At 36.3% G+C, this 27,087-nt stretch overlaps 1 protein-coding gene across 2 annotated transcripts; it reads left to right on the plus strand.

The window, feature by feature from the left end:
* The first annotated feature begins 848 nt into the window (after positions 1-848).
* Positions 849-27,087, plus strand: LOC5566780 (membrane alanyl aminopeptidase). 2 transcript variants are annotated; one of them, XM_021857248.1, is made up of 7 exons: positions 849-999; positions 12,044-12,712; positions 12,768-14,103; positions 25,966-26,156; positions 26,216-26,381; positions 26,443-26,582; positions 26,648-27,046. In XM_021857248.1, the coding sequence occupies exons 2-7, from the start codon at positions 12,045-12,047 to the stop codon at positions 26,949-26,951; spliced, it is 2,805 nt and encodes a 934-aa protein (XP_021712940.1). In that variant the 5' UTR covers positions 849-999; position 12,044; the 3' UTR covers positions 26,952-27,046. The 2 variants fall into 2 exon arrangements, with proteins under 2 accessions (XP_021712940.1, XP_021712941.1); XM_021857249.1 differs by lacking the exon at positions 849-999 and having other exon boundaries at positions 12,045-12,712; positions 26,648-27,087.

Here is a 27,087-nt window from a genome sequence, read left to right on the forward strand (position 1 = left end):
CGAAGGGCGTATAGAAGGAATTGCTTCTGTACTAATTCTATGCGTTCTTCGTGTATGACATGGTTCGGGTTCCATACTAGGTGGCAGTATTTTAGAATTGGTCTTACATATATAGTATAAGGGTTATGAAAATTGTTCCTGAACCTCTTAATGAAGCCAAGCATAACATTATTACAGAAGTAACCTTTAAAGAGGTTCAACTCTTACCATTCAATTGAAATGTTAGCAACGGTAGTCTATCTGACAAAAATAAGCCTGACATTTTCACACCTTTCAAACGTTTTTTTACATATGAAAAAGTAGATAATATTCAATCTGCACTGCCATCCTTAGTCGACGGATTATAAACTAAAAATGTGTGGGCTTCGTGGCCGTGCGGTAGGTGTTACCATGCATTAAGCCGCATCGAGTCAAGAGGTGTGGGTGCGATTCCCGCTTCAGTCCGGTAAACTTCTCGTTAGGAACCTAATTCGATTGTGCGGCTGGGCGTTGCATGCTAGTCCGGTATCTAGTGTGGTGCACCCTCCAAAGGACAAATTGTCCACAAAATCAGTTCTCTCTTAATAATCCATTCCCAAAAATGAGATCGGAATCCTTCGGACAGACTGACTTGCACGTAACTATCTGCGATTGATTACTTCAAAATCAAGTTCACCACTTGCGAAATGGTATCTTATCTCCCCGAAATTTGCCCGTGGTCGAGTGAAACGGGTTGGGACACATGTGACGACTACGGTTACGAAGGCACACTCTGAACAGATATTATAGCTTATTATATTGAGCACCTGATAATGGGTACTCCCATAACGATCGGAGACAATGATTTTCTTCGTACATTTTCACTAGACAGTGCTATAAAACCATCCAATTTTACAAACCGACAGATTAGTACCGCGGTTACTTTTCGGTTGGGCGAAACACGGTTCTTCAGTACTGATTTGACCGTTTAGTTTTAAGTTAGTGTTACGTTGTTAGAAGCTAGGTGTACAGTATTGAAAGGTATGTGAAGATTTGTTTTCTCGGATGTGTAAATTATGCACTGAAGTCTGTGGAATTGGACTATTAACAATTTGTGTAAGAAAACGAGTATTTTTCAGTGTAAACAGTCAATGAACTCAATTCTAAGGAATGTCCTATTATTAAGTGCATGCATGGGAGTGAATCATCTGTGCGGAGAGTGATGTCAAACTTGTGATTTTTGTATGGTGTTTGAAGAGGTTATTGGTGTTATTTAACACTGTGTTGCAACCAAAAAATCATATAAGTGTCAGAATGCAGATAGTAGCACTAGGTGACTACTTACGAGTTTTCAAGATTTCTGGCTGAAAATTTTGCATTGGTTCTAGTGTTCCGATTCAACTGAAATATTCACTACGGTTTGAAAATAACTTGAAATTTTCACAATTGAAGATTCAAAGCATTTAAACTTTTGACCTATCACAAATCACCAACTGAAACAAAAATAACAAACATTTATATAGTTTAATTATAAGGAAAAATACAACTATCCCAACTAGGATAGAACCTGCTTCTCTCGGTTTAGAAACAGTCGTCGAGTTACAATAAAAGTTAGAATAAAACTGTGTGACAACTAAATGCAATTGATCTGGAAAACGGTTAGATTTTCGCCTTTCGGTGTCTGAGAGATTTGAGACAGACTTGAAGTTCTTCTATAACCAGCCTATCAAGGATAAGTGACAAACTCTTTAAATTTTCATCAGACTGTGGTCGTAAATAGATTGTTTGTAAATGTGTCAGAAATTCTAAGATCTCATCAATTTTTTATATTAAGATTTATATAATAGGCTTTATAGCCTCAAATGTTCTCAAATTCAATGAAAATAGCTCTTACATAAAGTATGATACAAATACTCTTTACTTTTGCATTCGTTTTCCTTTCCTATAATAACAGATATTATGTTATTTCGTTAAATATGTTATGGTCGTGCATTGTCAAAGCTACCCGAACTATTATTGATACCCCGTTTTACGGAATGATCTTGGAACGACCGTGATTCGAAATTAGACACTATCTGTATGGTTTTGTTTTTTAGCTGCAGACTTTGCAACTAGGCTAAGCAAGGCTCACCTTCATTACTTATTACTCCATTACTAATTGATTGAAGAGGAGTGCTGAAAACACCAAGATGATTTAAGGCGAAGTAGGTCGTCATTGCAAATTATACGCTTCGTTGATGATTGTGGCTGTTTGGGTTGTTTAGCGAAGAAAAAGTTACAATTGTTTGTAGCTTGATTGAAAGAGTACATTTTTCTAAGTATAATATAATTTTATTGCGCTTCAACATTTAGATTTTGATATTATAAATGATTGATAAATATTTCAATCTGTAGACTCAGTGACATTTCAATTCACATGACAGCGTCCCGTAGTAAAATTCACCGTGGGGTGATTCAAAAGTGATTTCCATACTAATTTCAATCGTGTTTTAAAAATAGCTCCGGCGCACGGAAATTTTGAAAATTTGGAATCTGGCTCAGATCAGAATATGTAAAAAAATGGATATTCCTTAACAAACCAATTCATCTTTCGACTGCGAATTAATGGAAATCAGCTGGTATTGCACTGACAATGCTGAAAAGCATTTTTTCGGCACGTGAGCACACATGATGATACTTTTCTGAATCATTATGAACTATGATGACTAAGTTTTGTTTCATTGAAATTGCGAGCAGCAAAGTCAACATGGCTGCAAAAACTAATGACGGGCTACTTAGCCTCAATGCTCTGTTTTTTGCTACATCACTTTTTGTCTTGGTGCATTTTTATTGTCAAAGATCAAATCAAAAGTTTTGAATCAAAAGTTTTCACATTTATTTTTAGATGGTACTCCAAAATTCAATAAAATCGTTTAGGCAACAGTGGATATATTGCTAGTTGCAGGTGATCATTCTGTGTCAAAAAACAGATTTGATACAATTATAAGCCCGTTATTGTACATTAATAAAATTTATGCAAAAAGTGCTTTCAGTGTTAGTTTAGTAGAGATTATCTTATTTTTATCTAAATATAAATAGAACAATTAGTTTCTAGTTCCAAGAACATTGTAAGAAGCATCAGTGATTGATTATTGAATACCACCTGAACACATATCTCATCGCGTTTTTTTACACCTTGAAGTATCCCAACAAATCCTCTTTAATCACCGTCCAGTGCCATGAAAATTCCTCAAACATATATACTGTGCCTTACCGGTTCGAATCTCTCGTCAATAGGCAATAGTAATTCTAACCGGAAAATAACATTGTAAAACAATTATCGAATGTGAATTGACTGTCACTCAAGTTCATCATTATCATTGCCACCATTGATAATAATGTGACGCGAACAACGATGGCTAATCAATCAAACCGTAAAGAGTGGTTATCTGTGGATAGTAATGCTCCATGCTTGCCTTCGATGATTGTGGCCAAAACGATATACTACACTGAACCCACCATTTACGTAATGGGTCAGTGCTACGTAAATAGAATTTTGCGTAAATGGCGTCATTACGTAAATCGAATTTGTGAATAGAATTGTCGCCCTTGAAAATCAGTTTGTATTTCTTAGATTGACCTTGAATAGATTAAAAATGAGTAATATGTGTAACAAGGCTTACAAGTGATAAACCAAGTCAGCTATATGCCAATTGGCGCGGCGAACAAACATTTAGAAATACAAGCATAAACAGTGACCTCTTGAAAGTTGCTGAGCCACATTTATACCAGAAAAGACTGGGATAACCCTAGACAACCGTTGGGCTCCAACCTTGATATGTTTAGGTTAGAATTTGCATGAGTGTGAGTCTGATTCTTAAATCATTGATTACACATATAGATTAGAAGCCCTGCACTTAAAGGAGTGAACAATCGCTGAACTCAAAATATGCTATGACATGTATTTTTTATTCCTTTCTCGGTACCACAGACTTAGGAAAATTTAACGATCATTGACAAACGAGCTAAAATTTTAACCCATTCATCCGCCTGCATTCACACAACACACATAACATTTATAGTTCGTGGAAGATAACGAACCACGAAAGGAAAAAAAGGCAGACATACACCACCCACTGATGGGCGCCGATTGCTCTGTGTCACCACGTGTTACATTCGCTGACGCACACTCTCATACTGATCAATGAACAGAGGCAAATATTTTCCATTTTCTGTGCTATGTTTGCACCCACAGTGTTGTTTGATGATCCAATAGATACTGATTAAGTTGTTTAAGGTTGTATTATCAGAAAATATGGAAGGTAGGTATTACTCATTCTACGCAAAACATAAATTGCCCGAATGGCTAGACACTGTTGTGGTCTGTGAGAGTTACTGCTCTTAACCTTCGGGCTGTCGCGCTGTTGTACTTTGTACAACAGTTGTGATTTATATGCTATGATTTTGTAACAAAGATATCTATCGACGCCAAACCAAAATGTATTCCTCAAGAATCTTCTTAAGAACAATACTCAACAGTTATTGTTTACAGTATGGCTCTTTATAATGCGGTTAGATAAACAAATGTGCATAGAAGTCGCATAATAATAAGTAGACCACAATTTTAAATCGGTATATCTCAATATCCAGATAATTTCGAAACATGGGGTCTTGAGTAAAGTTGTTCTGGAAGTGGAGCGCTATCTGATGGTACATCACTTATTTCGGAATTCGACCGCTAGGTGGCACTAGTGGGCATGGAGCTTTTACTTTTGTTCTGCAGATATTTCAGGATCCTGACCTTCTAGAAGGATGACATCTTCGGCAAAGTTGTTCAGTAATTTAAGGACTATCATTGTTCGAGCTACTTTTATAGTTTATAGTATCTTCGACAAAGTTGATGCGTAGCTCAAGGACCATAATTATTTTAGCTAATCTCGAACTTCAAGGACTAAACAAAGAAAGGATTTGAGCTACTGAACAGCTTTGCCGGAGATACCATCTTCCTAAGTGGTCAAGATCCTGAGATCTACCAAACAGATGTTTCATGCTCACTAGCGTCACCTGTTGGCAAAGTTAAGAAACAACTAACTCGATCAATTATAGCCCTTGAGACACTGAACAACTTTGCCGAAGACGTCATCTTTCTAAGTAGTCAGGCTCCTGGGATATTCGCAAAACCAAGCATGTTGTACAAAGTACAACGCGCGACTACTCGCGTTACAAAAATTCGCGCGACAACCGAAAGGTTAAACGCTCTCTCGCCACGTACTAAACGAGAGAGTGAATATAAACATTCATAGGGCTCTCCGATTGCAGTCTGTCACGAACTGTTATGGTTCGTAAACTGTTACACTCCCTGAATATGGTTCGATCGGTTTATTCGGATCGAAATCCAAACACTACGGAACCATTTCAAAAATTACAATCGTTTCTTATACCTAGGTGCTCACGAAGCATTTTCTTTTAATTTCTTTATTAGTATCATTCCAAAGATTACATTCATTTCTGGACAAACATTTCAAAAGGGCACATCGACATTGGTAAACATTGGCTTTGCAAGACGCTGTTGAGCCCAGTTCAACTCGATCACGCTCACCAATACCACCAACAGGAAGAGCTAACACCAATCTTTCTGATAGTGGTGTTCGTTTGCGTGGGCGGGCTAAAAAGGGCTCAATAGCAACGTTTCTAAAAAAAAGGCTCAAGACCTCTTGGGCCCTTTTCAAATGTTTGTCCAGATTTGTTATATCTAGGTGTTCTGTGTTATTAGACAACACTATCATCCTAATTTAGTAAAAAAAAAAATAAGATTTTATTAACATTTTGTTAACAACATATTACATTTCATTTGCCGTAGCAGTTCAGATTTTTTTCAGGTGAGTTAATTTCACCTGCTTATGAGAGAAAAAAAAACACGTTTTCAATTTACTTAACCTAACTTAACCTAAATATATAACGCATTAATCGTGGCAATAGAAGATTTTACGATTTTTGCCTGAAATTATTAATAGTTTTATTTGACATTTGGTCCAATGTTTCAACACTGGATATTCTATGTAACTCATTGGTTCTATACCAGAGAGGAAGCTTCAGAATTATTTTTAAAATTTGATTTTAAATTCTCTGCAGAGCTTTCTTCCTGGTATTACAACAGCTAGTCCATATCGGTACAGCATACAACATAGCTGGCCTGAAAATTTGTTTGAATATCAAAGGCTTGTTCTTAAGACAAAGTTTGGATTTTCTATAAAGATAGAATAGGGGATAGAGACATTTAACATATTTATTACATTTAGCTTGAATGTCCTCAATTTGATTTTTGAAAATAAAATTCATATCTAGCATGAGCCCTAGATACTTAACTTCATCTGACCAACTTATCGGAACCCCTCTCATCGTGACAACATGTCTTCTTGAAGGTTACAAATAAAGAGCTTCTATTTTATGTAGGAATGTTATTAGTTGAGTTTTGGAAGCATTAGGAGAAATCTTCTATTTTTGCAAGTATGAAGAAAAAATATCCACACTTTTTTGCAATCGACTACAGATGACACGCAGACTTCGTCCTTTGGCGGAGAGGCCTGTGTCATCCGCAAACAAGGATTTTTTACATCCCTGAGGTAGCTCAGGAAAGTCAGGTGTGAAAATATTGTATAATATTGGTCCTAAAATGCTGCCTCGGAGAACACCAGCTCTTACAGGAAATCTTTCAGAACTGGAGTTCTGATAATTAACCTGAAGTGTACGATTTGACAGATAACCTTGAATTATTCTAACAATGTGTGTTGGAAAATTAAAGTTTTTTAATTTTACGATCAAACCTTCATGCCAAACACTGTCGAATGCTTTTTTTATGTCTAGAAGAGCAAGACAGTAGAATAGCCTTCAGATTTGTTGGAACGGATTAAATTTGTTACACGTAAAAGTAGATGAGTGGTCGAATGCCCATGTCGGAATCCAAACTGTTCATTGGCAAAAATTGAATTTTCGTTGATGTAGGCCATCATTCTGTTCAAAATGACCTTTTCAAAAAGTTTACTGATGGAGGATAGCAAACTGATTGGACGATAGCTAGAAGCATCTGCAGGATTTTTGTCTGGGTTTAAAATTGGTACCTTAGCATTTTTCCATATGTCAGGAAAATATGCTAATTGAAAACATTTGTTAAATATATCAACTTAAAATGATAAGCTACATTCTGGAAGTTTCTTGATGAGAATGTAGATAATTCCATCATCGCCAGGAGCTTTCATATTTTAGAATTTTTCAATAATAGTTCTCACTTCTTCCAATCAGTCTACCACACAGAAAGAAAAATCCATGTAAATTTCAGCGTAAAATCGTGCACATAAAGGGAATGCCAGATTTGTCGCAAATTTACATGACACATGTACATTTATGCCAATTGTCGCGTAATCGGATAGAGTCCATGCCAGATTACATGATGTATAACGGAAACTTACATGATGTTGATGTAATTTTACACGATGTGTCATGTAAATTTGCGACAAATTTGGCATTCCCTTTATGTGCACGATTTTACGCTGAAATTTACATGGATTTTTCTTTCTGTGCAGACATTTTCGAAAACGTTGTCTTGATTGAGAATATTTTCGAACTCCTGAGTAACTAGATTTTCAATTGGACTAGTAAGTCCTAAATCAAAATTGTGCGCACTTTCAAACTGCATAGCAAGTTTTTGAGCTTTTTCGCAATTGGATAGTAATAATTTGTTTTTCTCTTTCAATGCCGATATTGGCTTCTGAGTTTTTTTTTTCAAAATTTTAGATAATTTCCAAAAGGGCTTAGAGCCAGGGTCCAATTGAGAAATTTTATTTTCAAAATTTTTGTTTCTGAATTGTGCAAAACGTTTCTTGATATCTTTCTGCAAATCCTGCCATATAATTTTCAAAGCAGGATCGCGAGTGCGTTGAAATTGCCTTCTCCTCACGTTTTCAAGATGGATCAAGAGTTTAAGATCATCATCAATAATCACGGATTCAAATTTTACTTCACACTTTGGAACTGCAATGTTCCTGGCTTCAACAAAGTAATTTGTTAAAGTTTCAAGAGCATTGTCAAGCAATAAGTTTAGTATGTAAATAAATCTTTACATCAAGATAAGAGTCAATATATGTTTCATGTGAATTCAAGTTGACTCAAAAATAATTGAAAGTGGAGCAGATAGGATTGAGAATCGCTTCATGGGATAGCGGAATTAGGGGCAAGTGTGCCACCCCTGATTTTTATAATAACTACAAAAATTTTTTATTTGAGCTTCACAATATGTTCCCTTATAGTTCATAATACAATGGTCAAAATATGACGAAAATTGCTCTATTTTTCACGTATTTACATGGACTTTTGTAAAAACCATCAAATTTCAGTGATTTTTTATAGGATTTCGTTGTTTCTAAATAGCATGGTGAGAGGTAAATTAATAACGAATTATTCAAACGTACTGTACATCGTAAAGCTATACAAATGTGTAAGTAATTGTGGCATTTGAACGAAAAAAATATTTAGTTTTACATACGAAATCCATTTTGGTTGAAATCTATACTTTTTGGGGCAAGTATGCCACCTATTTGCTAAACAAAAATGGTTGGAGTGAAACTCATAAAAATGTAAACATCATCAACAAATCATAATAATGAATCAAAATGAGGCATCAGTAGTGGTTTCTCAAGTGTAGAAGAACATTTTTGCTCCCACAGTGATTTTTTTTTTCCAAATATTCGATAATAACATGGGTTTAGGCGTTTTAAGAACTATTCTACTTGATTTCATCAATATTTTACCGTTATTTAGTGCTGATCTAGTGTAATATTATACATATCTTTCGTAATGAAAGAGTAATTCATATATCATATTTAATGGAGACAAAAAGAACGATTTTAGTTATTCGAATTGACTAGTAGAGAGTACCGCATGTGATGAACCTTGTTAAAAAGCATCCCCTCATGACTGGTAAAATTCTAGTAATCCTTTCTAACGTAAACAACAACATTCGGGTTTTACGAGTTTTTAACGGGTTTTGCGACTGATTCATTTTTTACTGTTTGAGTTGCTTGAGTGATTTTACATCAAAATTTCAAGCGTGAGATTTGCGAAACAGATCTCTAATGCAGGCCCACCCAACCTTTTTGAACCGCGGGCCGAATCGCGGAAACAATTTTGTGTCGCGGGCCACATTTTTAAACACACAAATATTCGCATGAAGTTTGACAAAAGTCAGTGAACAAAGTTCTTATAATCTGACAAAAATCAATGAATGAAGTAAATTTCATTTGAAGAAATCAAAAAACAGATAATTGCTGATAAGTATCCTGCTGGATTTTGTAAGAATCCCTTTCAGAATTGTATAATAATCTTGTCCATAATATTTTGAAAAAAAAAATGAATCTTGTGAGAATAATATACAATTTTATAAAAATCATACTCCGAATTCTGTCAAGATCTGGCCTAGTATTATTTGCATGACACTAATTGTACTAAAATCCTGACCAAGCTTTTACAAAATTCTTGGTCAGAATGTCCAGAATTTTACAAGAATCGTGGCTAGAATTCCTTCCAAATCTCACTCAATGATCATCTCGAAATGTAACCTTAAAATTCTTCATAATGCTAAAAGCATTTCAAAAGAAACCTGCTCAAAATTTTATTATAAATTCGCTTAAGGTTCTGTCATAGCGTTACATTGCCCAGGATTTACAAAAAAGTACGTATTGAATTTGTTGAAAATTCTTGTTAGAAGTATATAGAGTCCTGGTGAAAGTTCTGTAAAAATCTTGCCTTTGTTATCCATAACAGCCGTGTCCAGAATTCTTAAAAAATCTTATTCAAGATTCTGTAAAAAGCCTTTTTTATAATCCTGCCAAGGATTCTGCGTCTCTATTGTTGGTAAAATTTATTCCCAGGATTCGGAGAGAATGTTAGTCTAAAATTCAGAGAAATTATGTACGAAAATTAAGCCTTTTGTCCATAAGTTTTGTTCAGGCTGCATTTTTTAAATTTCGATGAAAGTCATGGTAGAAAACTGTTAAAACATCCAGAATTTGACATTTAGAATTTAATTAATAACACTAAAACAATTTAAATAATAACCACGGGAGAGCGAATTGATTGAGATTGGAGTGTGAGTCTATCAGCACTGATCTGGAAGAGTACTCATCAAATAAAATTCGGCCGTTGGAATTACTTTGCGAATTATTCCTTTGGCATCAAAGTCAACATTGACAAAAAATGACTTATTGCGAGTCAATTTTCGCAAGTCAGTTTGGAGCAAATTAACTTGCTGCTCAGAGCATTGAAAGGGCTAATATGCAGCTATGAAAGTATATTTACCAAGCTGTGTTTCAACTAAAACACATAAAGTTTAAAAAAAACTTTAATTTCAAATGACGAAAACAGTTTTATACGCCTATGAATGATGGTTGCAACTCCCCCACATGCCCCATCAAGTCTATCATTACGATAAACAAAAAAGTTTGGATCCCTTGAGGTTGGATCTAGGTTTTAAATAAGTTTCAGTAATAACTGCTATATGTATGTTATTAGCTCGTCCTCTTTACCATTCAAAGAATGAGCATTCTAATTTAAAATATTTAAATAATTTTTTGGATCCATTAGAAAGAAGTTATCCAATAATAATTTGATTAGTAAATTTTACGCCGACTTGGACTGCTTCAGTCATAGTTATGGTTTTGAACATTGCATCAATCATTAGATTCAATTGTTCAGTTAGAAAAATAAAATCAGAGTGAGACATATCACTTGAAGTATGTGCATTATCTGATGATTTTCCGTTAAGATTTTCATATATACGGTATACGAAAAGGCGGAATAGAAGTTTCCTGTGGCGGCCGGTTTTTTTTTTTCATTTAATTTGAAACAATTAGAACGGCTACTCGTTGTTTTCATGGGAGAAGTTTAAATTACCTGCTACGATATCGGCATAGGATTTTCCTTGGGTAGATCCATGCGGAATTAAAAGATTCGAACGGCTACCCCACGGAATAAAATTAGTTTGTGAATGGGCATGATTAAATCTTCCTGATGGGTATGATTCTTAATCAAGCGATCGTTAATTGAAAAATGAGCATTGTTCAAAACTCTACCAGTGGAACTCCGGAAACGACCATTACCAAACCGTAACGGACATTACCGTTCATCTGCCTGGCTGAGCCTCAACGACTCACATACGTTGAGGGCAATCCCAAAAGTTAGACTTATGATGACCCCCGCAATTTGCGCATTTAAACTTTCTGGTATCTTCACAGGACAGACGTCTTTGGCGTGAGAAGAACCTCCGTATATCATGCATTCAGCATCGGTAATGCTTTGTACCGTGATCCCACTTTTGGCACCGAAGGCACAGAGTGGAGTTCTAAAAATTTCCTCCAGGCTTTTGGAAATGTTCCCATGTCACACGAGCATCGAACATAAGTTTTGATTTTTCTGAAGCTTCAATATTATTAAGATCACTTTTGATAAAGTGAACTAAATAGTATTCTTGAGAACGCCATTTCCGAATAATGCCAGGTTCTCTTTTTCATAATGATTACTTGGACTGTGGAAATCCAAGTAAATCATTTATTCCATTTTTGATCTCTTCACTTGAGAGAACTTTCAAGACGACTTTGAACAATCGTTCAGTTTTGTCATTATAAGTAAAAAATAAATGTGTGTTACTTCTATTCAAGATGCTTGAGAAGAACTTCGCGATCTTTAAGAGTTTCCGGCAAAACGCAACATGCTCCTTTCTTTGCGATTTTGAAGGATAAATTTGATTCCCCTGTTTTGTAGCAATGAAAAGTACTGTTTTATTGCTAGATATATTTTTCAAAACTTCCAATAGTAGAAAGATTTTTTGTATGCACAGAACAAGAATACGATGGGCACCGAAATTTAGTTATACTTCCTTCAGATGTTATGATGTTATGTTCCGAATTTATAAATATTCATGAGTATGTGCTAAAAGAATGTCGCGTAGCTTGAGTTGAGGTATCACTGTATTTGACACTAGATTTGTACTAAGTTTGAACCTGAATGTACACCGTGTCAGTTTGATTTAACCATCCCCATCCGATTTCTTTTTCAGAATGAAGGGTACCCTAGTGTACCTGTTGGCAGCTGGGGTGTGTTGCGTCCTGGCAAGCCCTATAGATCTGCTGAAACCAGCGACCACCGTAGTTGAAATTTCCCCACGAGCTGAACTAGAAGATTACCGTCTCAATGATGATGTGATGCCGTCCCACTATGATATTACCCTGACGCCATACTTCGAAGATGAAGATTCGCACCAAGCGTTCAGCTTTGACGGAATCTCTGTGATGACATTCCGGGTGACAAAGCCTGATGTTACCAATATTGTACTGCACATGTGGAAAATTAACATCACTTCGTGGTACTTGAAACGGGCAAGCGATAGCTCGGATGTGCCACATGGAGTTGAAACGTACGATGAGGAAACTCACAAACTCACCATCCCCGTGAACCAGGCCCTCGCTGAAAACGTTGACTACCAGTTGATATTCAACTACGTAGGTATTTTGGATGATGACATGCATGGATTCTATCGAAGTTACTACAAAGTCAACGGAAAGAAAGTCTGGATGGCATCAACCCAGTTCCAGCAGACACATGCCCGACGTGCATTTCCGTGTTTCGACGAACCACGATTCAGAACAACGTTTCAGGTGAAGATCAACCGCCCAGCGACCTACAAGGCGTTTTCCAACACTCCTATCATTTTGCAGACTCCCCTGAGGTAAGTTTGAACTCAGTTCGTTGTATTGTAGTATTCTAGCTTTTCTTTTTTACAGCAATGGACGTTACCAGGATGAGTTTGCCAAGACTCCTGCAATGGCTTCATACTTGCTGGCATTTATTGTTGCAGATTATGAAGTCAATGAAAAAGACGGTATGGGAATTTTGGCTCGCCCGGAAGCATTAAACCAAACCGACTACAGTTTACAATCTGGAATTGATCTCCTGAGGGAAATTGGAACATGGATCGATTACCCGTATTCATCTGTACCGGAGATGACTCGTATGTACATGTCGGCCGTTCCTGACTTTTCAGCCGGTGCCATGGAGAATTGGGGACTGTTGACTTACCGTGAGTCAAACATACTGTACCGAAAGGACGACTCGACAAGTTTGCAACAACAGCGTATTGCTGCTGTTATCTCTCACGAAATTGCTCACCAGTGGTTCGGAGATTTGGTAACCTGTGAATGGTGGGATGTTACATGGTTGAACGAGGGATTCGCTCGTTACTTCCAGTTCTTTGGTACAGCATTGGTCGAGAAAAATTGGGATTTAGGCCTTCAGTTCGTTGTTGAACAATTACAAGGTGTCATGCAAATGGATAGCTTGGAAAGCACTCACCCCATGACACACAATGTATACACGCCTTCCCAAGTCAGTGGAATTTTCGACAGCATTTCTTATAATAAGGGAGCTGTCACCCTGCGCATGGTTGAACATCTTATTACTACAGAAAAGTTCCAGAATGCTCTCCGTCAATACATTAAGGAACGAGCATTTAAGTCAACTCGCCCAGAAAATCTGTTTGAAGCTCTCAACGAGCATGGCGATGCTTCCGTTAGGGATTTCATGGAACCGTGGACCGTTCAACCAGGATATCCCTTGGTCACAGTTATTGGAAGCAAAGACGGTTATTCCATAACTCAACAACGTTTCCTGGTCAATAACATGAACCACGACGACAAAACTACATGGCCACTGCCAATCACTTTTGCCTCGAAGGAAGCCGACTTTGCCAATACTAAACCGATGATCGTCAATACCACTACTTACAAGATCACTGTCACCAATCCGGAAGAGTTGCTGTACTTCATTTTGAACAACCAACAAGTGGGATATTACCGGGTCAACTACGACGATGACAATTGGGCTAAAATCAGTGAGGCCCTACGCTCCGAAAACTTCGGTGGAATCCATGTATTGAACAGGGCGCAGATTGTGGACGACTTGTTCAACCTGGCTAGGGCTGGTGTTGTCAAATATGACGCCGCTTTGGAGATTCTAGATTATCTGGAAGATGAAACCGAGTACCCACCGTGGTTGGCTGCTGTCAATGGCCTTACCACTCTGTCCCGGAGAATCCACCACGAGGATGAGGAGAAATTTGCCGTAAGTTGATATAATGATGAGATGTAACTTTTGTTTAAGCTTTTGTGTTCTGGGCTAATATGATATGAGCCTAGAGCACTTTGAAGGGTCGTATCTTTGTTGACAATGAACTGATTTTTTTCATCCGCTTGTACGTTTCCGAAAGTTTTTTGATTGAGCTATCGCATTTTTCTTAAGGTGAAGCGGCGTGTAACTCAAAGAATCATTAGAATCATCATTGATGTAACAGTAGTAGTGTCGCCTTTCCATGTATATTTTCAAAACAAACAAACAAAAAATATAACATTTGTGTTAAGCATATTTTTATGTAAACACATGGGAAATTTAGTAGATTGACGAGTATTGGAAATCAAAATCAACTGTTCAATCGTACATATCAAAAGAAAATATTACAATTAAATGAAGGGCAACGGAATTCCTCTGTTTTTTATTGGATTTATCGCATATTTTTGTTATGCATCGGTACGGGTTATGTTTGCAAGAGATGACGGTGTTGCCAGGTGATTGGTGACAGATTTTTCTAGCAATTGTTATATGCTTGTTTTCGGAACATTTGCTGCATATTATAAAAACTTATCATTTTGCAAATAGTTTTCCATCATAAGATCACTGATTTAATAAAATTTTAATGATTTTTGTGATCAATCCACATTATATGCTATGATTTTACCGATAGCAACTCTGACATCACTGCGCTCAACAATCGCGATGATTGTGCACACACGATAGAAGCGTCCCGACGCATCCCGACGCATCGCACTGTGGAGCTTTTCAATTATTTTGGGTGGTCCAAATTGATAAACACTTGGTATGATTTTATGCTTCGTAGAGATGGTTTCTGTAATTTGAGAGAATCGAAAAACAAACAACGTATGAGTTTCAAGTTTCTATGCTTTGCCCAACCTTTCCGCACTGAAAATTAATACAACAGAAAAATGTTGGATATTTTAGACTATAAACCAGGCATGTCTCAGTGTGCGGTGGAGGCGTCGATTCGCAACAAGTGAAAACCATCGCCATAATAGTTTTGAGTGATGCGGTTGATAAAACTTTATAAATATTGAAATCCCGGTGGAAATGTGTTCTTTTAAGGAAGGTGAATAAAAGATTTGTTTAGTGGAAGTGTAGTGAACGCAATATGGGATCCAAAACACAAATGCTTGCCGCTGAATTACAGTCGAAAAGGTAAGCACCTTCTATTTACAAGTGTAGTTGTGTGAGGCAATGAAATGCGGCATGAAATCGGAGATTTTTTTTTTGAGAATATAAATATCATGTATATTGTCGCTAAATTGATAATGCTGTATCTGAAAGTGTTGATTAAATATTGAAATACCACCTGAAGCATTTTTCTTCGCATAAATTATCCATTAAATCAGGTGATAAGCAGTTATATTTCATCGATGTTGCAAAAACCAATAGTATCATAACAATATGTTAATGATTTTGGAAGAAGCCATTTTGTGATGACGCACCAAAAGGCCTTAAATATCCTGGAAATAGAAATATGCGCGCCATGAATGCGTGACGCATTTGGTCAAAATGTTAAAGATGCACATTTAGTAAGGGCGCCTCTTAAGTAAAAGTATCAAGAAAAAAAAGTTGACAGAAACATGGCATTCCACAAGCTGTTGAAGGTTTTGTTAATTGAAAAATTATTCAAAGAAACATTCGTTATTATTAAAACTAACATGCATTATTATTATCATCTTTATTGATTAGGCTTTCAGCCTGAGGTTGGTTCATCTCAGTTAGATTTATTAAAGATTTGTACTAAAGAACTTTATTTCATGCTGCCATTGTTAATGCAGCATCTAGAGCCACGATTCCCAAGCGGGGATTCGCGGGTAAAAATCTCGCTGGAAAGATGAACATTCGGCAAACTGTTTCCCTGTGATCACCAAAGTTGGGAAACAATATTTTATAGGATTTCTTGGCATTTTTTTATTCGGGTTAGATTCCTTTTTTTGATTACTTTGAGTTTTTCTTTTTATGCATAGAACTTCTTCTATTTTTACACAAGTTTTCTTTAACTATTTTCATGAAAATCTTTGAAGTATGCAGAAATATTACCAATTTTTTGCTTAAGAAAATCCCCCATTTTCTTTGTGAGTTTAAAGTCAACAATGTGAGGCTGATTAAGAATTTTCCTGTAAATTTCGATTGCAATATTGACCAAATGCATTAGAAAACTATGCAAAAATGGTTTAGCAATGTCTACGAACACTAATTTAATAATATGAATGTTACTGAGATTCCAATGAAGGCTTTAGTTCATCTGCGAATTCATCTCTGGCCATATTAACAGTAATTTCATACACAATTTATTTAAGGTGAAGATGAATCGAAGCCAAACCTCACATTTTCAGGAGCACGAATCTGGAGAACCAAACACCCGTTTGAGCTGAAAACTTAATCGATTGGCCACCACCAGCGCGTGTGCAATCGATTAAGTTTTCAACCTAAAAGGATGTTTGGTTCTCCAGATCCGTGCTCTAGAATATTTGAGATTTGGCTTCGATTCATCTTCACCTTAAGGTTAAGAGGGGTAGCGAAACTATACTCAAAACTTCAATAGCATGAATTTGAAGAACCGACAATGGACCAATTGTTTAATTCTGTAGATGTAAGCTCTTGAAGATTGAGATGTGGCTTCGATTCATCTTCACCTTAAAACATCTTCTAGATAACCTCCAGACTATCAGACTGTCCAGATGTGGACAAATTGATACGTTGCTCTTTGGTTCAGGTATTTTTGCGAGGTCCCAGAAGGGGATCTTCCAAAACCCCAAGTTGCTGGTCTTGAGCCTACGGCAACTTCCGGGGTGGGTGCTCGAGGCCTCTTTTGTTTAACCTGGATCTCAGGCTCGTTTCAGGGGGTCTCTGGAGAATCTCCGAACAATGTGGTGAATAGGCGGACAATACAAAAGTGGAAGGAAAACGGAAAACAAAATTTTTCTTTACACAACCTTAAATTCTAATAGCTGAGGTTCAGACAGGCCATACAGAATAATGAAACTAGAATATACAGGCTTTTACTATAAACACGTTTATTTTGAGACTAGTAAAGGGGGGGTTGCTGCTGCGATGACGGACGAAACTTCGTTAGATGCTGGGGTTATACGGAGTTAATCCTTTTTTTTCTTCTCTTTATTCATGCCTTTTCTTCTTACACGGCTACTGCATCATTTTCGCATGTAATAAGGGGGGGGTTGGTATATGCGTTTATAGCGAATGGGCTTAGTACCAAAATGTCCGGACTATACTGTAAATTTGTAGACCCGTCATATTAATTGTGACAGACGTCCCACACACTTTTCATAGCTGGAATTATGTTTTATAAGCTTTTTGTACAGTATTTGTAGGCTATGCAGAAACAATAATCACAATAGTGACCTTTATGAAAGTACTGGATAATTTCTCAAAATAATCTAAGGATACAAAAAATTTCGTAGTATTTACAAGTTCTAGGTTGGTACAAAACTGAATGATTTTTCTGGTCATTGAACATAACAAGTCAAATCAACTCTTTAATTAATGTTCGAATCCTCTGAGCAGAATATCAATAGAGAAACTTAAAAGTAGATGGAGTACCGTATACCTTTTAATTCTGCTCCTAAAAGCCTCTTTGACAGATACGCGTATTTCGACTACCACTTGCAGTCTTCTTCAGTGTCAGTTACTCGTATCCACTAAAGAAATCGTCGCACTCTACCTTAAATACTAACACCAGATAAGTACCTACTCAATCTACCTAGGAAAGTTTCGACAGGTGTATACCTGCCATGTCGTGGTCAAAAAATTAGAAAGGGATAATGATAACTATACTAATCCCTAATTATCTACCTATGTATTCAAGCTCGTTTATATTTCTTAGGTACAAACTTAAACAGCCTTGACTGTCAGTTTCCTTGATCCCTATTAGTAAGTAGTGAAGGCTTTTGTTTGTTAATTTCTAAACTTTCAGCGACGTCTAGTTTCCAAGATGAAGATACGCTTCGTACGATGTCTATGGTATCGCTTGTCATTTGATGTCCATCCTGGAAAACATGTTCAGCTTCTTTTGATTTAAAGTCATACGCTAACCCCTTTTCTAGTTCCTTGCCCGCTTTTTTTACCTCTGCAACATGTTCTTTGAATCTTATTTCTAGAGTTCGTTTAGTTTGTCCTATATAGATTTTATTACAATGGGGGCATGAAATTTTATGTACTTCTGCTCTATTCAGTTTATTAATTTTATCCTTTGTTGATCCTAATCTAGATTTTAGCTGACTACTCCTACTGCTGAAAACCAAATCTACTCCATATTTTCGAAATTTCTTAGCCAAAGGCTTTGTAATCTTGCTATCAAAATTCACCGCTACTCTTTTTAAATCCTCTTTTTCGGCAGTAAGTGTTGTCATACTTTTCCTATATATTTCCCTTGTCCTCTTATCTATTACTGCTTGTATTGTACGCGTATCTGTCAAAGATAAGCATTTGAGAGCGGAATTAAAAGGTATACGGTACTCCATCTACTTTTAATTTTTAGTGCTCAAGTCAAATTAAGCCTGAGCATTAAATTTGACAGTATGAAAATGACTCAAAATTTTATTTCCTGCTTGGTAGGCATCTCATATCAAATAATTGACTACATTCAAAAGGGCACGAATAAATAGTTGAAATCAATTGTTATACACAAGGCTATGCAATTTTTCGTAAAAGAATATTGACTTAGCCTTCAATAGTTGGATTCTAAATTCCTCTAGAACTATTTACACAATGGTATAGAACAATGATATTCAACATGCGGCCTACAAGCTGCATGAGTATCCCATAACTGTGGCCCATTTTTTTCGTAGAATGCATTAATAAGCTTCTCATCACTTCAATTTGAAATAAGTTTTAATTGTGTTTTAGAAGTTCAGTTTTTATGTTATAAATCAATCATATCAACAAAAACTCTCAAGATCCTGCTATGAAAACCCGAGAGCCCGATAAGAATCTTCAGGTTTCCGTTAAGAATCCACAGAAACCTGCTAGAATTCTGAAGTTGCTCCTGTGGACTCGGATCTTGCTTACATGGAGAAGAAAGCAATGAATAACTCCTCTTAGCTGAAAGCAACTAGAATAACAAAGCTTCTGTAAATTACAAGAATATTTTGTCGAAAACTGGATGTTAGGATAAAGTTTATAAGTAGATGTTGAAAACCATATATTTTTTATAAGATACACGCCCAAAGGATAGTTCTGGAAAAAGTGAACTGTTAAAAATACACCATGAACCATCATGTTTACATGAACGTTCTCGGAACTAGGCAACGCGTTTACTTAAATATGATCCAGTTAACTGTGTATTTTTACTCGTTGACGAGTTCATGCCTGCTGTTCACGGATACGAGAACGGATTTTTTTTTTCTGTGTAGGATTCAGATAGGAATCGACCGTTCTCCAATAGCTTGCTAGGAATTTTGAAGATATCGCTTCGAATTTTAAGATTTCGCTGCGATATTCCTAAAAATTCTCAAGTAAAATTTATAAAAAAGTTCATAAGAGCTTCCTGAACTACCACTAACGATGTCCAAAATCTGCTGGAAACATATTCAGAATCCTCAAGATTGTGCGAGAAATATGCAAAGTACAACTAGAAATTCATCGTATTTTGCTAGAAATTTGCAGAACGCTTTAGAAATCTTAAGAGTTTACAAGGAATTGAAATATTAGCATAAGCATATATGACCGTACAATTCGTAGTTGCTACTCCGTGATTGACCAGAGCAATCGAAGTTGCACTGAGATTTTGTGAATGGAGCTTGGGATTAGCTTACCATTCTCAATGTGCACAAATCGAGAGCTCAAAATTTAAAAGTCGATAACGGCGTCGGCCACGTCCTTACGGTCATCGGGGAAGGGAAGGAATGTTAGTGTGATTCAGTGGCGCGGGAAGTGGGTAGGACAGGTAGGACATGTACTACGCACACAAACATCTGGGTAGGACAGTCAAAGGGTTGTCCTACCCACGATTCTACAACACAAGATCAGCAGAAAGCTTGAAAAATGAATTAAACTATTTATCACATGTTCAATACCCTCGATCAACGTCCTACTTATTATTATGGAGGATGGAACATATGATAAGGTTTTCATGGTATACTCATGCCTAGTAACAGTTTCTGCGTTTTGAAGCCTTTTTCAAGCATCTTAAGTTTTTCTTGAAATCTTTAGCAATTAGCCGGTGCAAAGAATAAAAAACTACACAAATTCACAGATTTTTTGCTGTTCATCCATTTGTTATCTAGAAGTATTAAGGAAATAAGAACAATTGCACTGGTTGTAACGGCAAGGAGTTTGGTCTATTTTTGCCAAAAGGGATATAAATATAAATGACATTCATATTTTTTTTTCAATATGAATGATAACAAAAGTTGATCCAATGAATGATCTTCAAGACAGGACTGGTAGTAGGTTTCTTTTCAGAGACTTGCTCTTAATGCAAGTCTGTATTTTAAATAGAAGCTGTCTAAAGTATCTGTTTAAAAAAAGTCCCTAAAATCTCTTTTATACTTATTCGGCACTAAAGAAACCTTTTGATACTATAACGAGGTTACAGACTCTTCAAGATTATCGTATCAGATCCCACAAGGAAAAGCTTCAGGATGTATGAGAAAAAAAATATTTGGAATACTTTCAAGGTCTCCTACAGGGAACGCTCCAGAAATTCTTTCAGAGATTTCTCTACCGATTGTCCCGGAAATTCTACCAGCAATTTTTCAAAGGATGCTTAGAATAATTTCTCCAGAATTTGCTCCAGGAAATCATTGGGAACTCCAAAGCTACTACCACCAGTAATTGCCTCAGGTATTACTTTGACTTCTTTTCCAAAATTATCCTACAATTTCCTCTAGATTGTTTTTCACTAGTCCTTCAACCGAATTCTCCAGTTGTTACTCTGGGAGATCTTCAAAAAGTTTTAACAGAATTTCTACCGAGGAAATCTACAAAAGTTTATTCCAGAGTGTTTAAAAAATAGTTTAAGGGTTGTTATTTTTCAAGAAAATCTGCAGGAATTCCTCCACTTGATCTGTTCTGTGGGTTCCTTCAAGAATTCATCCACGTATCATACCAAAAATTCGAAATTCCTCGAGCGTTTCATCGAGCAAATCTATTTTGTTTCTAGGAATTTCTCCTACGTTTCATACAAATACTACTCCTACAGTTTTATCAAAAATTTCTTGAAAAGTTTGTCAAAAAAAATCCCTTGCAAGCTTCAAAGCTTTATTTAAGTTTTCATACCAAAATACTGCAGTATAATTTTTGCCAATAATTCCTCCGATTATTCCTACACAAATTTCTATAGTGGTACTGTCCAATGTTTTCCGAGAAGTTTCTTTAGAATATCCTACAGAATACTGTCTTGAGAGTCGATTGATTTTTTTTTCGGTTTTCTTTGCAAATAATTTAGGAAACCTTCTAAAACTTGTACAAGAGTCCAGTACTTATTTCAGACATCCTTAAGGGAGATTTTAAAACTTATCCAAGTTTTAGAAGCGGTTATTCTATGATTTACTTTAGAAATGTCTCACAGATTTATATTTCAGAAAAAATCTTGGCATTTCCCTGGAGATTCTGGATTCTGGAAGAATTCCTGAAAACTTTCAAAACTCACTTGAGAGAAAATCTCAAAGAATTACTAGAGCATTTTTTGTAGAAATTTTAGAAGGAATCTCTGGAGCAATTGCTGAAGATTTCTTTAGAGAAAATCTAATATAAATCTTGACAGACAATTTTAAAGGAAATCCCTAGAAGTTTCTGGAGAAGTTATTGATTGAATTGAAGAAGAAATTTTGACCGGGAACCGTGGAGAGTGTCCCAGGGAAAGCGATGGGTGAATCACTGGATAAAAGCTTGAATGAGTTAGGACTTTCTTGAAAAAAATCTCAAAGACTTTTTCGAGGAATTCAGAGAATTTTTGGAAATAATATTTGGAGAAATTCCATTTCTGTGGTTCCCCTTGGGAAAATCCAGGTAGAAATCTTAAGGTATACTAAACAAAATTCTTGAAAAAATACTTTGGGCAAATAATCACTAAATGAACTACTTCAGACATTTCTGGAGTACCATATGAAATAATATAATGAAAATGAGGGGGTTAAAGCAAAGAGGAGTCAGTGACAAAAAACTTTCAATTTCCAGTCCAGAGTTAAAATATTTCTTAGCTTCACTGTGACACAAAATATTTGCCAACATTTGTCCTACCCATGATTTCAAACGTGGACGCGCCTTTGGTGTGATTACCATTGTTACTAGAGACCGAGATCACCTCTGCATCTCCACGGTTGTCATGGAAAGGATATAGGGTTAGTGGGATAAGGTAGAGATCTAGGAGTCACCAATGTTTGGTGATGCGATCCATGATATAATCACGCCTAACCGTATTCGCAATATTATTCGATACTCACATGTATGTCAAACAAGTGTTCATCACTCGCCCCCGCAAGAGCAAGCGACGCGATCAATAGATCAAACACTACTAAAGACCTGCGGCGCGGCATGTTCGATCCTGCCCTCGTCGCTCACCCCCGCAAGAGCAAGCAACAAGGTATATTTCGACCACTACTCTTTACAAGGAATCGAAATATTTCACACAAAATCCCCAATAACTTATTATACATTTCCAGGATCTATAAACTCTAATCTGACTATAAATAAAAAAGTTATTTTTTTTTCTCAGTGTATATCACTCTAAGTGATTTTTTTTTCAGTATCTAAATGAAGTACTCAACAAATGATGAATCTTTGTAGAACATGTCAAAACGCTAAACCCAAAAGTTTCAGCACAAACACACATGTCCCACTTATTTTGATTTCGTTCCACTGTGCACTCGCTCGAATTATTTGCACATTACGATCAAAGAAGGCTAAACTTATTCTGCCAGTAGCGTTTTTAGAAAAGGGTGTCTTGTTATTAGCTGATGTGGTGCCATTCCTTAACCCGTACTATTATCTTGAGGTGATTTTAAACGGTTTGTGACGTTATCACTGTACAATTTTACACCAATAATTTTAAGATAAAACTTTTGGTAAGGTTTCACATCGCGGAACTTATACCGGCTCGTTTTGTAACGGACGAAACCGAATCGTCTTCATCACTACTCCGGACCAAAATTAAAAGAGGGGTTCCCCAAATGTTCTCATCCCATTTATAGTAGTCGTCGGGGGTGGGTTCTCCCGCTAGCGACTCCTCTGATCCACTACCCATAGCCTTGATGATAGATATGAAGATGACGTTTTATTATGATGAGTGGTAACGATGAGTTCCTTACACTCTTAACATATTTTAGATTTCAGGGTGTCTTTCAAAATTATTCAAATTAAAATTCCGATTGGGCTACATGGCCTTAACATTTGCTAACATTACACTTGTTTTCCTTTTTTTTTGTAAATAAGTTAAAATGAAATTCATGTAATTGGAAGAATAAATAAACAATCTGAATAATAATATCAATAAAAAATTTGAATATTGTAATTTTTGGTTAAACTTTCGTGGCATGGAATTAGTTGAAGATAAAATCTTTATCAATATTTTATGTAAAGGCGTTTCTAGCCCTATCATAAGGTTGCTTTGAGGTGTATTCGTTTTTGCATAAATGCTTGACAACAATTTTTGGCCCATAGTGGGGCAAAAGTTCGAATCAGCGGGGCAAAAGTTCGACCCATGTATAAACTCACGGAAGAATTTGCAAATTGCCTAAAATCCACATATTATCTTCAAATTTAGTTAAATTTGTCTGATCGTGTGAAAACTGTCCCCAAAATTTTACATTTCCACTTAGTTTTGCGAAAAACTACTATTTTGGAGTATATTTCAATAAAACAGGTTTTAGACAATTTTTTGATGAAAATTTAGTGTGTATTTGTCGGCAAACATAAGTTAACGGATGATATAAAGTATGCCTGTCATAAAAGGATCGATATTTTGTGCTTTAGCCAGCGAACTTTTGCCCCACACTAGATTTGAACTCTTGCCCCACCGCACTGTGTTTTATTTTCTCGAATTCATGCGCTTTTCGAATAGCGCTCAAACCATTGATTTTAGCGATATAGTTTGTTCGGAGAAGTTTCTTGGTGTATTAAAGCGCATCTTTTGATGAAAAAAGTTTTGTGATCAATCCACCTAGCAGTGAGATAGAATAACTATTTTTTCAAAACATTTAGATAGACATTTAGATAGACATATGGCTCTTATACTTTTTGAGATATATGCCGTTGTATGTGAATGGTCCCTAAAAATCATATTTTTATCATAACTTTTTTCCAAGATTTTTAACATTTTTTGAGTTTTCTACAAAGTTGTTTGTCATGGAAAAACCCGTGTTTTTGCTGAACATATCATCACCCTATCTTTTGAAGTAACAAAGTTATTCATAAATAACTCTTTTTTATAGGGTAGTTTAGGCCTCTATAACTGGCTTCGGCGCAAAATGGCGCAGACAACTCTTACAAATCATGAAAGTACCCCTCCCCTTTCGGCAGTTGATAAAAACTTTTGTCTATAAGCGTCTTTGCATGGGTTTTTACTATCAAACAAATTAGCCTTATTAAAACGAATTCGACTGATAATTCTTTTACTTTAAGAGATAGAGAGGTGCGATGTTCAGCAAAACTACGCGTTTTAAGATGTTTACCAACTTTGTGGAAGACATGAAAAATGTTAAAAATTTAAGTAAAAAGTTATGAACAAAAATGATTTTAAATGAGTTTTTTCATACAAATATATGTTCTTTATGTAAAAAATTCGTAACTCTTTTACAAGATTTTTAACATTTTTCATGTCTTCTACAAAGTTGTTGAAGATCTTAAAACACGTGTTTTTGCTGAACATTGCACCTCTCTATCTCTTAAATTAAAAGAATTATCAGTCGAATTCGTTTTAATAAGGCTTATTTGTTTGATAGTAAAAACCCATTCAAAGACGCTTATAGACAAAAGTTTTTATCAACTGCCGAAAGGGGAGATATGGTACTTTCATGATTTGTAAGAGTTTTCTGCGCCATTTTGCGCCGAAGCCAGTTATAGAGGCCTAAACTACCCTTTAAAAAAAGAGTTATTTATGAATAACTTTGTTACTTCAAAAGATAGGGTGATGATATGTTCAGCAAAAACACGGGTTTTTCCATAACAAACAACTTTGTAGAAAACACAAAAAATGTTAAAAATCTTGGAAAAAAGTTATGAAAAAAAATATGATTTTTAGGGGCCATTCACATACAACGGCATATATCTCAAAAAGTATAAGAGATAGAAAAATCGTGTCTTCGACAAAATTGTTTCAAATAGCCAATTCTACAACTTTGCCGAAGACACCATATGTCTATCTAAATGTTTTGAAAAAATAGTTTTTCTATCTCACTGCTAGTTGGATTGATCACAAAACTTTTTTCGTCAAAAGTTGCGCTTTAATATACCAAGAAACTTCTCCGAACAAACTATATCGCTAAAATCAATGATTTGGGCGCTATTCAAAAAGCGCATGGAATCGAGAAAATAAAACACAGTGCACCGGTGGGGCAAAAGTTCGAATAAGACAATCAACTTTGAAACTGTTATAACTAAAAATGGGTAAATATTTTGGCACAAGTTTGTTCAGCAAAATTATAGCCAATATGTTGAAGATTCACTGTATGGTATTTGTTTTGTTTTAACTGCTATTGTTTTCCTGGAAACTTTGATTATATCACTAAGGTCGAACTTTTGCCCCACCTTACTCTACCCTTTCGCAATATTTTACTGAAGAATGTATCGTATAAAAGAACTGTAGATGACACTGACAATTTATCGTTTTTTTTACAGAGACAGAAGTTTAATAACAGTTTCTCTTCGCAGAAATACATTGTCCAGCTGTTCAGCAAAGCGCACGGTCTAGTCAAGTTTACAGCGCCAACCGATGAAGAAAGTCGACTGTTTACCTACCTTCGCATTAATGTTCTTCAATGGTCTTGCAACTACGGCAGCATAACGTGTAAGAAAGCTGCCTTCGACGAATTCGTTCGCTATTATGAAGACCCAGCTAACAAGTGAGTGTAAAGATTGTTTTCATCAGGACTGATAATTATTGCAACCAAATTGTTTCTAGGGTTCATCCGGATCTTCGACAAGTAGTATACTGTGAAGGAATTCGACAGGGCACAGACGAACATTTTGACTTCCTGTGGGAACAGTACATGAGCACCAACATGGCCACCGAGCAAATCCTTATTCTGCAAGGTCTGGGTTGTGCCCAGGATCGGGAGCAGATCTTCGTGAGTAAAAGCTTAATTCGGCATAATGATGTATACTTAAGATGAGATTCAAACATTCCAGAAAGTAATGGATGCGATCACTTCTGATGACATTCGGCCGCAAGATAAGAACACTGCCTTCTCGTATTTGTTGCTGAACCCATACACCTTGGATCATCTGTCCGAGTACTTGAGGACCTATTACGTTCGATGGGCTAACGCGTAAGTTCTAACGTTCGAAATTTCCCGCTAACATGATTTTCATTTCTGTACGCTTTTCATCGCAGACATGGTTCCTACGCAAACGTAGCTTCCGCCTTCAACAATTTGCTTGCGCGCATGAAAACCGACGAGCAAATGTGGAGGATACGATCGTTTGCTGAGCGTAACGAGCAAGTGTTTGGTGCTGCTGCCTATAACTCGATCCAGTCCGGTGTTACGGATTACTTCAGCAACCAGAACTTCACCAACAAGCATCGTGAGGTGATTGGAGGTTTCTTGGATAAGGCTCTGGCCAAGAATAACGGCGCAGGGAAGACTACAGTTGGCATTCTCACACTAGTTGCTGTCATCGTGGCTTTACTGCAGTAGTGTGAAGCAATGATGAAGAGACAAAGTCAATGCCCAGTATTGGGTGCTCATAAAAGTGTCATATAGTTGTAAATATACAGAGTAAAAGTTAGTATGGCGAAGTTTAGAAAAATAAAGTATGGAGCTAGTCACCGAA

Source organism: Aedes aegypti, chromosome 1, assembly GCF_002204515.2.
Source record: "Aedes aegypti strain LVP_AGWG chromosome 1, AaegL5.0 Primary Assembly, whole genome shotgun sequence".
In the NCBI taxonomy this organism is placed as follows: domain Eukaryota; kingdom Metazoa; phylum Arthropoda; class Insecta; order Diptera; family Culicidae; genus Aedes; species Aedes aegypti.

Coding starts and splice junctions, on each gene's coding strand:
- LOC5566780 (XM_021857248.1), top strand. CDS start 12,045: ATGAAGGGTACCCTAGTGTACCTGTTGGCAGCTGGGGTGTGTTGCGTC. Junction 26,157..26,215: donor TATGAAGACCCAGCTAACAA/GTGAGTGTAAAG, acceptor AATTGTTTCTAG/GGTTCATCCGGATCTTCGAC. Junction 26,382..26,442: donor AGGATCGGGAGCAGATCTTC/GTGAGTAAAAGC, acceptor CAAACATTCCAG/AAAGTAATGGATGCGATCAC.